General features: G+C 35.8%; 2 protein-coding genes across 2 annotated transcripts; one reads left to right on the top strand and one right to left on the bottom strand.

The window, feature by feature from the left end:
* Positions 1-223: 223 nt before the first annotated feature.
* LOC120338277 (septin-2-like) lies at positions 224-2524 on the top strand. Its single transcript, XM_039406250.2, has one exon. The coding sequence runs from the start codon at positions 290-292 to the stop codon at positions 1586-1588; it is 1299 nt and encodes a 432-aa protein (XP_039262184.2). The 5' UTR covers positions 224-289; the 3' UTR covers positions 1589-2524.
* Positions 2525-3053: 529 nt separating this feature from the next.
* LOC120338278 (death-inducer obliterator 1-like) lies at positions 3054-10008 on the bottom strand. The gene is made up of 2 exons (XM_039406251.2): positions 5611-10008; positions 3054-4722 (listed from the first exon to the last, which is right to left on the bottom strand). Exons 1-2 carry the CDS (start codon positions 9154-9156, stop codon positions 4447-4449), a joined length of 3822 nt encoding a protein of 1273 aa, XP_039262185.2. The 5' UTR covers positions 9157-10008; the 3' UTR covers positions 3054-4446.
* Positions 10009-11212: the final 1204 nt, after the last annotated feature.

The following is an 11212-nucleotide window of genomic DNA, read 5'->3' as shown; positions in this document are numbered from 1 at the left end:
GTAAGAAGTTCTGAATTGTGTAACAATTTAGTCGTAAATGATACATACCCCGGGATATTACTAGCCCATTAGCGTGTTGAAGTTACAATATCCGTTTTCTGATGTTTAATAGGAATCCCACCATGTACGATACCAGTATCAGTCTCATACTAAATATTTGTCACAAAAACCAAATGAATATATTTACTAAATGAGACTCCTGATTTTTATAAATAAGGCACGTGGTAACCAAATACGCAATTCTTATTTTAGTGTAACATAGTACTGTAGTGATACATTCCTCAACAAGATGCCATCAGATGAATTGGAGAATGGTGGGTCTGGTGATCACTTAGATTACTTGAGCGATGAATTTAGAAACTTGCATTTGGCTGGTCATGTTGGATTTGACAGTCTTCCAGATCAACTTGTCAATAAAGCAACTAACCAAGGTTTTTGCTTCAATATTTTGTGCGTTGGCGAAACAGGCATCGGAAAGTCAACATTGATGAATACATTATTCAACACCAGCTTTGAATACGAGCCACAGCATCATAACATGCCCAGCGTCAAACTTAAGGCCAACACTTATGAGCTTCAGGAAAGCAATGTCCGTTTGAAGTTAACAATTGTTGACACTGTTGGATTTGGCGACCAAGTTAACAAAGAAAATAGCTTCAAACCTATTGTGGAATACATCGATCAACAATTTGAAAATTATTTGCAGGAAGAATTGAAAATAATTCGTTCTCTTCATAATTATCATGATACACGTATCCACGCCTGTCTTTACTTCATTTCTCCTACAGGTCATGGCTTAAAATCTTTAGATCTGCTAACAATGAAGAATCTGGATAATAAAGTGAATATCATACCTGTCATAGCAAAGGCAGACACAGTGTCAAAAAGTGAACTTCACAAATTCAAGATTAAGATTATGAGTGAACTCGTCACCAACGGAGTACAAATATATCAATTTCCTACTGATGATGAAACTGTTGCTGAGTTGAACGGTTCCATGAATAGCCATCTTCCTTTTGCTGTGATTGGAAGCACAGATGAGATTAAACTGGGTAATAAAATGGTGAAAGCAAGGCAATATCCGTGGGGAACAGTTCAAGTGGAAAATGAGAACCATTGTGATTTTGTCAAAGTCCGTGAAATGCTGATTCGTGTCAATATGGAGGATTTGCGTGAAAAAACTCACACCAAGCATTACGAGTTGTATAGACGCTCAAAATTGGCTGAAATGGGATTCAAAGACGGTGTGGAAGGCGGCAAAAGCTTCAGTCTTCAAGAAGTTTATGAATCTAAACGCAATGAGCATTTAAATGAGTTGCAAAGAAAAGAGGATGAAATGCGGCAAATGTTTGTGCAACGGGTGAAAGAAAAAGAATCAGAACTGAAAGATTCTGAGAAGGAGCTCCATGACAAGTTTGACAAGCTAAAGAGAATGCATATGGAGGAAAAGAAGAAATTGGAAGATCGTCGCAAAACCCTTGATGATGAAATCCAAGCATTCCGAAAACGAAAAGAGCAGGTTACTCTTCAACAACAACAATCAAAGGACCAATTTGGTCATGGCCAAAACAAAACCAAGAAGAAGTGAAATTGACGTCGTCGGAAGAGTGAATTGACGTTGGCAAGTGCCTAACATGCAGAAATGCTCTATTAGACCTCTGAGATTTTATACAAGTCGATATTATTTTCAACTTATAATATTTTGTTTTATACAATAATTGGTTGTGAACTAAACCGTCCAAAAGTTGGCTAATGTTGGTTATTTGTTTGTTTTTTGTTTCAGCATGATAGTTCATTAACTTTGTTTACACCAAATCGATTAGGATTTTCCCCAATGCTCAGAGAGCAATTTATTAAGCTCAATAAATAACATATGTGACTTGCAGGCCCTATTATAGCCCTGATCGCTATATCCTTGCCAATCTACTATACTGCCTTTGTAACATTCATCAATCTCCCCAGGCAAATATATTGTCTTCCTGGCAAGCATAACTCAATGTCAAGTATGTAACATCCTCCAGACGTGTAATTCAGTTTCATTCTGATTTTCTTGTTTTTCGCCAGTGTTTTTTTTTATCATGTATGTTTATTATTCAGAGTGCTCTTGTATTGTATTACATCTTTGTCTCGTCTTTCCATAGTAATATTGTAGGCTTCTCACTAATATATGTCTCTAATTCAAACTGCAATATAATCAACTCATTTTTTTAAGCAAGTTTCAAACAGGTTCCAAAATCCAAATCACTTAATATTCTGGTAATCTTACAATGCTGAATTGCTTGGTATTTTGAAAAATGGCTTTTCTGACCAAGTCATTCGGCCACCGAAGCAATGTATAACCACGTTAACAATATGAATTGCTGTCCATCTGTGTACGCACAAGTCCAACCAAAATTTTGTTTCAATAATTTTATTGCAAACATATTTTGAAGCAAACCTTTTTCAACATTTGACCATTATAGTCTCATGTTCATGTGATATCCTTATATAGTCATATGTACAAATATATTCATAGAAAATCCTGGGGTTTATTTTCGTATCGGCAGCATGCAACAATGATACAGGAGGACACAAGTGCAGTGTTTCGGGCACAGGGAAACTTACCGTAGTTTACGTCATGATGAAGTTTGTTCTAGGTGTCTACAATGCCATTTACATTAAATAATAAGCATTCCCTTCAGCAAGTCTAATTCCCAATGTATTTTACCAGTATTGCTAGCAAATAGCATGTTTGCAGAAAATGAATCCTCTGAAAGATATGTTGCAAGTAACAATGAGATAGTCTTGTCAATCGCTTGAATGATCTAGCACAGAGATGGGCAAGGTTTTCGGACCAGGTGCTAAAAATTTTGCCCACATGGATTGGCGGGGCGATGTAGGTGTGGCACATAAAGTTACATATTATTAATATGAAGTGTTGCAAGAGTGGAAAACAATAAGCCTCGTGCCAAAACTCAATTTAATCTCAACAAATTCTTTGAGCAATTTCCTAGCTAAAACATCAAATTTTGTTTTAGGTTGGTTGTGACAGCATCAGCGGGCCATAGTTCGCCCATGTTAGAAATATTGTTTTAATTCTTGCTTTGTAATATTACAAAAGCAGCAAATACAGTGTAAAAGATAGAAACTCAGACCCAGAATTTAAATCAATTCATTTATCCTCCCACTTAATTAACACATGAAAAATGCAAAGACAGATTCAATAGCTAGAAATGCACTGTCCATGAGGTGCAGTTACATCAATATAGATGCTGTTAGCTCCAGGCTTGTGAAAATGATGAAATACAAATATAGCCACAGTAAAGAGTGATGATAACCCAACATGACTGAACTAATATAGTTGAAAGAGTGGTTTCTTAAGACTTTATTTGTGAACAATAACAAATATTAAGGCAGTTTATGATAATGAAAAATAGGCTAAGCGTCTCAAAAAAATCTCTGCAAGCTGATCGAAAACAAGGTTTTTGGGACAAAAATAGCTTGCAATATGAAAACAACAATTTTTACCCTTATTTAATTGTGTAGAAGGTGAACAGCACCACACAATCAAGCAAAAACGTGAACTTAACTTAAATCATATGGATTTTACATACACCACTATAATATTCTTTACTTTAAACGTTGAATGAAATATCCAATTCAAATAAAATTAAAAAAAAGAAAATATTATGTACTAAAGATCTATGTTAAAAAAATCCTTGTTCCCCAATGATAATGATCACCATCAGTTATGGCAAAGCAATGGATGTGAATGTGTCCTCTCAGTTGGCCGTCAAGAGAAATTCAAACTCTCTCTTTAATATACTCAGCATGAAATGTATTACTTAATAATCTTGACAGCATGATTGGATTGAACGACAGGACACTGACTGGTACTGAAGAAGCAACAGCAAAATCCTTGAGAGAAAACCTGAGTTATGCCAATTTTTAATGTGTTACATATCGTATTAGGTTATAATTCTGTGAACCGCATCGATGGATTTTTTATAACACTGTAAAAGTGTATGAGTTTGCTAATAGGGGCTTTCATCATTTTGACACAACAAAAGCAACCCGTGCAAAATCTTAAAAAGTCCTTGTTTTTACATCAAAATAGAATGAATCTCAAGAATCATTTCCCAGTCAGCAAATTTATAATTATATAATTTGATTTATTAAAATTGTAAATATCAAATTGGTTCAACAGCCATTACGCATCTTGGCACATATTGTACCTCACTTCCTGGGAGACTCGGTATTTCCTGATATCGAATTCTTAAAATCACAAAAACAATTTGAGGCGCCAGATGCAGACCACCTTGGATAGCCCCTTTCTACATGTTAGTTAGCATGTGTATATTCTGTAGTGACATTGACTTAATCATGCATGCATGCTGCCGATATCAATCGCTGACAACTTTGAAATGAAAAACAGACAAATGAAGATAAACTAAGAATAGCACTGAATCATGTGGCTTTTGTTTTGTCAAAATTCAAAACAGAAAATATTTTTTGCAAAGGTGTTTCATTTGAGGAGGGTGGGGGAGGGGGCGGGGTTGAATCACCATTGTTGTTAGATGTTTTAAGTTTTTTCATTCTGGCAGCAACTCTGGGATCCACTCGAGTAACTGTTTTGGTTGCGGGAGGTGGAGTGTGTTTCTGTAATGACATTTCTTCCTTTGCAAGCTCTGCCTTCTTCATTTCAAGTTCATGCTTCATTTTTTCCAGGAAAGCTTGTTTCTCCTGCAATATAATAATATTGATGAATAAATGTATTTGTTTTGTATTATTCAAATTCCATAAGCATATTTATTCATTGTACGTCAAAGTGCTAGTGATCAAAGCTTAAAAACAGGCAAAAATTAAAAAAAATGCAATGCCATGTTGCATTGAAACTGTGGAAAAAAATCACTGTAAATATGATTTCATGAAAGGAAATCATATCGAGATATAAACATGATCTGCAACTCTATTGAAACTTATTATAGCTTTAAGAGAATTGTGCATGATATAAAAATATACCACATAAAACATAGCACGAAATGGACCATATACGCTTGCCAATATCAAATTCCTGCTTCGAAAATTTAGATTCGATTTGTAACGTGTAAGAACATCATAAATACTTATTTTTGTATGTGTAACCAATAACCATTTGTTACAAAGCAAGTGGTAGGACCCTTCATGGGATGTTTTTTAAATGCGAGCTATTATGCTATGGGTCCTATTACACATTTTATATTATGATAATTCCCTACACTACAGCTACTCAACTGGCATACAGCGATCCGAATCCAGACTTTTCGAGTATTTGATTCGGACCACACCTAATTCTTCATTTTGGATCATTAGCCCCACTTTCAAATTTCATTCTATAAAATCACTTTTGTTGTTTTGAATATATATAAAAAAGAACTATAACACCATAATAAACAATCTTGATTAGCTAATAATCATTAGCCGGTTTAGGGAGTGCGCGTTTAAGGATGCCGAAATTTAATTTCTGGAAACAGCGGACCCATATAATTTAGAAGTTTTGTATGCGGATCTTCGGTAAAAAATAGTTGAGTAGCCCTGCCCTACACTATTCGTGTATCGGATTTTCCAACATTACTAACAAACAGGACTCACCTGCAATGCTTTAAGCTCAGTACTTTCCAGGCGTTCTGCCTCATCCTCAGGATCATAAGGAGCATCATCCTCATCTTCTTTCAGATCATCATCGAAAACAACTTTCTCTGGATCATATGCTTCCTCATCTTCAGCAGCAGTGGGTGAAATTGGTTTATGAGGATCGTCATCTGAAATATTTTCAAAATCCGCAGTTTCTGGATTGTATTCTTCCTCTTCATCACTTTTTGAGCCGATATTTTCAGTATCAACAATTTTTTGTGTAAAGTGTGGCATTACAGAAGTTAACGACCGATTGCGATCCAACAATGATTTTCGAGCTGGTAAATCATCATTTAGAATTTTCGCCTTGTGATGTTTTTCTTCAAATTTGATCGGTGACGTTTCAGACAATGGAGATAATTTTTTGGGTTCAGGAATGCAACGGACAATTACGCCAAGCAACATAGAAGGGTGATTGGTGGGTAATCCCGGACCACGTAATGGTAATAATTCCTTGGGTACATCTTCTGTTTCTAGAAGAGGCACAAGATATATGTCTTTTATTACTTGTGTATTTTGATTGCTCACTACTCCAAATCTTTTTCTACTGCTGAAGTATGATAACATTGAAACATAGCCAACACGATCTTCTTCAGAAGATGCTCTGAACTGCACAACACAGACTTCTTTATTGGGAAAAGTTTTTACTTTAGCAAGGTATTCCCAGACGACCTTAGGATGAATTCTCCCGTCAAGGACAAGTTTATTCGGTATTGAATGAACCAACTCTCTAGCACCTCCTGAAACAGTGTAAGCATTTGTACGAAAACTTGACAACTCGGGCATGCTAATCACACCTGTCCATAAGAAATGATCACGACTAAGTTTCATGGCTGTAATAGATGAAGGAGCTTTCTTTTCCTCCAGGTTTTCATCTACTTGTGAAGGTTCTTCTTTAGGACTAATAGGATACATTTCTTCATCTTGTGAAGGTTCTTCTTCAGACTTTGAAGATATTACAACTGGTTTATCTTGTTTTCTACTGAAAGCAGAAATCTTTTTCAATATTTCTTCTTCGGAATGTTCCACATCGAGTGTAGACTGCGCTTCATTACTCAATATAATAGAAGTCGAACGCTTGACTCTTTTATTTGCGGAGTCTAGATTCGCTTCTTCTTCTTTCACTTGTCCTGTACATATCATGCAATTCATATCAAACAAATGATTGTTGTGTTCAGAAGTTGTGTCCATGGTAACAGGACTCAGGTCTGTGACTGAATCTGGCTGATTAGCTGAGATTCTACGAATTCTCTGCGGTGCAATAGTGGGTGTAACTTTTTCATGAGAGGTCTCAAGATGGCTTTCAGTTAAGTCTGAATAATCTTCATCAATTGCGATTTCACCCTTATGGGTTATTTTTGAAACTGGTCGTACATTTTTTTCTGCTGATTCTATTTCATGAATCATTTCCAACTCTTGAGTAAGTTCGTGTTTTCTCCACTGAGAAAGTTCTTTTGACGCCATTTCTTCAGCTGTCATTTTTACTAAGCTTGATGATGTAACTTCCCCCAAAATCACCTTTCTCCACAAACCATGATTTTTCTCATCTTTCAAATTAAAAGAAATACTTCGATATCTACTTTTATACTTAAATGATGTACTTCCAAATAATTTGTATAATGATTCTTCAATTTTATTTACCAATCTAGTAATAGAATCCGGATGCATTTTCAGGTCATCAGAACTGTTTGAACGAGCTTGCAAAATCCCTTGTAGCGTTTTCTTAACACTTCTTCGCACCTCTTTCTCATTGTGAGGAGCAGAATCTTTCTTAAAATCATTCCTATCATCAGAAAGTGATCGGCTATCTCTTTTTGAAGGTGTAATTTTTTGTGGGTTAGCATGCTTATCTGTTGAATGTCTTCTTTCGTTATCATGCTTTTTGTGTTTGGATTTTTTTGCGTCGTTTGAATTTTGTCTATCTATTTTGTGCTTTTTAGCTGTATGTATATCATTCGAATGTTTGATAGATGGTGTCAAAGCTTTGTAAGGATTAGACGGTTTCACTTCCATAGGTTTATAATCTGGATCATGACTATAACCACCCAAATGTTTTTGATCATTATTTTTCTTGGGTTGAGAAGAATGATGAGCTTTCGATTTTTCTTCTCTTTCCTGCATTTGTAATTTAAAGTTTTTAGGAAGTTTTAAAGGCTTGAATGTTGGATTTTTCTTCAAAAATGTTTCTAATTCAGCCTTGAGCGGCGCAGACGCATTCGCGAATATTTTACCAGTTTTTCGACACATAACTGCGATTTTTCCTCTAGATGCAGCTTCCTTAATTTTTCTCACAACTCTTTCTTCCTTTGTTTCTTGTCTCGCTTCAGCAGGCGATTTCTTTGAGACCGCAGGTTGTGATTTGGATTTTCCTAACCCACCTAAAGATTCTTTAGCGTGTCGTAGAATACAAACGTTGCTGCAATACACGGAATCAGATGGTGCTTTATTCGGACAACTGGCAACAATACATTTTCTTTGTTTTGCACTAGATGGATCTGCTGTCGATTTGCGATCACTAAGTTGTGTGTTAAAATCTTTCGGTTTTCTTTTTTTAGCAGAATGCTTATCTTTTAATATAGTTTGATCGTTATTTTTATCATGAGCATAGCCTTTCAATTTAACACCAGTTTTCATAGGATGTCTTAGTGATTCTTTGTCTGAATTATGTTTGTGTTTTGGTTGCTTTCCTTTGCTTTTTAGACAAGATGGACATACATACTCCTCTCCTTTCTTTTCCATCTGTTTACCTCTTTGAACAGTAACACCAACACAGTCACCATGAAACCATTCTTCACAGACATCACAAGATATCATGAATCTTCCATTATGTGGTTTTTTACATATACACCAAAGTCGATTTGGATCGTTGTATTCATCATCACTATCTGAATCTGATTTTTCTTCTTCTTCTTTAATTTGATCATCAACTTCTTCCTCTACTTTTTGTTGCTTCTCATGATGAACTTTCTTAGTTTCTTTTTGAAGTTGCTTTTCTTTAGTATGATTCTCATCCGAATCGGAAGATGGGATTACTTTTTGTTTCTTGATCGGACTTGCCTGTTGAGGAGTCATATCTGGCTTGTATTTACTGTATTTTGGGGATGGGATGTGAGAAGGATCAAACATCTCCCGTTGAACACCTTTGTTCGAGCGATTACTTCTGCGCACATTAGGAATCATATTGCTCTTGATTTCTGCTGTTTTTTCATTAATTTCACTTTGCTGTATGTAGATTTTTTGAAGATCTTTATCATGATGTGAGTTCCGTCGAATATCTTGATGTAAATCATCTTTGTTTCCATTTTTCTCAGTCTGTTTGTCTATAGATGAATCTGTATCTACATTGCTATCGGAGCCTGTAGGCGTTGGTGGAATTTGACTAGAACCATCGTCTTGCAACTTGTCATCATTAGCAAATATTTCTTCTGTGGTGACAACCGTTTTTCCAGCATTAGAAGCTCCTCCCATATCAGCAAATAAATTCCTTGTTTGTGGATCCATCATTGGATTACACCAGTACAATACAGGTGAAATTTCAAAAAGTTAATACTATTAGCTAATAGATGTCAGCTGAATATACTTGCAACGACATGTCCTGATCTGTATATACAATTGCATTTTTGTTAAGTAGTCTATGTTCAAATACTATTCAGTACAGTAATAAAATCGAAAATATAAGTCAAATTTATCCTAGAAAAACAATATTATCATTTAACAATTTCAGAATATGAATGTTCAATATGCTGATATAGCCATATTAGTGAAGAAGTGCTTACAAATCTACTCTATCCCAGAATCTAGAAAATGTTTATTTTTATTTAAATTTCCAATAAATAACAGAATACGGTATGGTAATGTAAAAGCAAAATCTTATTCACATACATCAAAACGTTTTTAGAGTACTTTTACATTAAATCATGGGTTAGCAACAGGCGGCCCGCGAGTCACAACCTGACCCGTCAAGTTATTTAGTGTTGTAGCCCTTGTCAACACTCGGATTTTTCATTAGCGAGCATAAAATCTTGATCAGGCAGTTCATGTTTAAAAGGGTCTCACACCTGCACATGGTATTGCAGTATTGGATGAAAATACATAATATTTTTGCTCTTGTTGCTGTGTTGAATCTTTTTCCATTTTGCCTGGTGCCTTTATAAGGCTGAGCGATAGACTATATATAGATATATATTTTTAAATACGCCTTAAAACAAGAGAACAGTAATATTCTGACAATCAACTATCGGTAAACTAGGATAGGATAGGATTCACATATTCATCCCGGGGGAGAGAACTAAGGCTATCCTTTTGTCAGTTTGTCTGAACCAACGTTTCGAAACAAATTAAGTAACATGGTAAGCAGTTCAAACGTAGAGAAATCATTTTGGTTGCAGACAACGTGCGGTTAGGAAATCTAAACAAACAGAAAAGAAAAACTTGTCTGCGCTGCAAGCTCGGCGTATACCACTATTCGCAAACAAACAATAATTATAGCGCTAGAGAGCTATGTGCAAAAAAGGCACATGTGCGTAGTAAACGCATATGGAACCAATGACATATAACATGTTATATGTCATTGATGGAACTAAATGTAATGGTGTTTCCCCAGGCATCGATTTCCTTGTTTATTTCTGTAACAAAGACCAATCAGTAAAAAAGTCAACAATGACGTAACAATTGTAAATTTTCCAGCCACTCGGACACTTTATTTGCTCGGACAGATGTCCAAGCATTGTTGTAAAGTAAATGTAAACAATACCTCATATCCGCGGTATTCGTCAGTTTTGTTTCCAAAAATTAGTAATTGAAGTAATTTAAATGTCATTATGTCTTCCGATGAGCGTTAGTTTAGTTCAACGACTAACGTTTAGTTGCAATAATTAAAAATTAGCTACTAGTACCTATAAGCGGCACGAGGTTGTATATTTTATTGAAAGTAATGGTTTTGAGCATGCAAATCAGTTTGTAAGTGCCAAAATTGTCGAAATATTTTGGACTAATAGCACATTTTGAATAATATTTGAATTGATATGAATAAGCTGAAGAATAATTGGTTGCAGATCACCCCTGCTGGTGTACTAATACCAATAGCAGACAGCGCAACAACAACAACGATTTAAACTAATCCTATGCACACTGCTAACACGACACACAGTGGAAATGTAATTCAATTAAAGTAAAATAACTGCGAAATTAGGCGTGACAGGATAGTTTTCTTGACATTTGTTGCTTGCTTATAGCTAAGGTAAAAATGTGACTACCCGACACCGGTTCCATTATTTTTGTTGCGTGTTGTCATACGCGAGTGCAAATGTCCATGGATTCAAATCTTTGAGGGTGCAAATGTCCGTGGGTGCAAATGTCCGTGGGTGCAAAGATTCAGGGTGGAAATGTTCGTGTGTGTAAACGTTCGTGGGTGCAAACGTCCGTGGTGCAATCTATATGCGAATGCTAAAATCTGCGGTGCAAAATACAAATGTCCAGGGTGCAGTTCATGGGTGCAAATATGCTGTAACCCCCGAAATAGGCTTACCATACGTCCCGGTTTAGCCGGGACAGTCCCGGT

The sequence above is a fragment of the Styela clava genome, chromosome 10, assembly GCF_964204865.1.
Source record: "Styela clava chromosome 10, kaStyClav1.hap1.2, whole genome shotgun sequence".
NCBI classification, from domain to species: domain Eukaryota; kingdom Metazoa; phylum Chordata; class Ascidiacea; order Stolidobranchia; family Styelidae; genus Styela; species Styela clava.
This window is presented reverse-complemented; position numbering and strand designations above follow the sequence as displayed.

What these genes read in the sequence shown, in the direction of transcription:
- LOC120338277 (XM_039406250.2), top strand. Translation starts at nt 290, where the DNA reads ATGCCATCAGATGAATTGGAGAATGGTGGGTCTGGTGATCACTTAGAT.
- LOC120338278 (XM_039406251.2), bottom strand. Translation starts at nt 9,156, where the DNA reads ATGATGGATCCACAAACAAGGAATTTATTTGCTGATATGGGAGGAGCT. An exon ending in CTGAGCTTAAAGCATTGCAG is followed by an intron (nt 4,723 to 5,610) that starts GTGAGTCCTGTT and finishes ATTATATTGCAG; the next exon opens with GAGAAACAAGCTTTCCTGGA.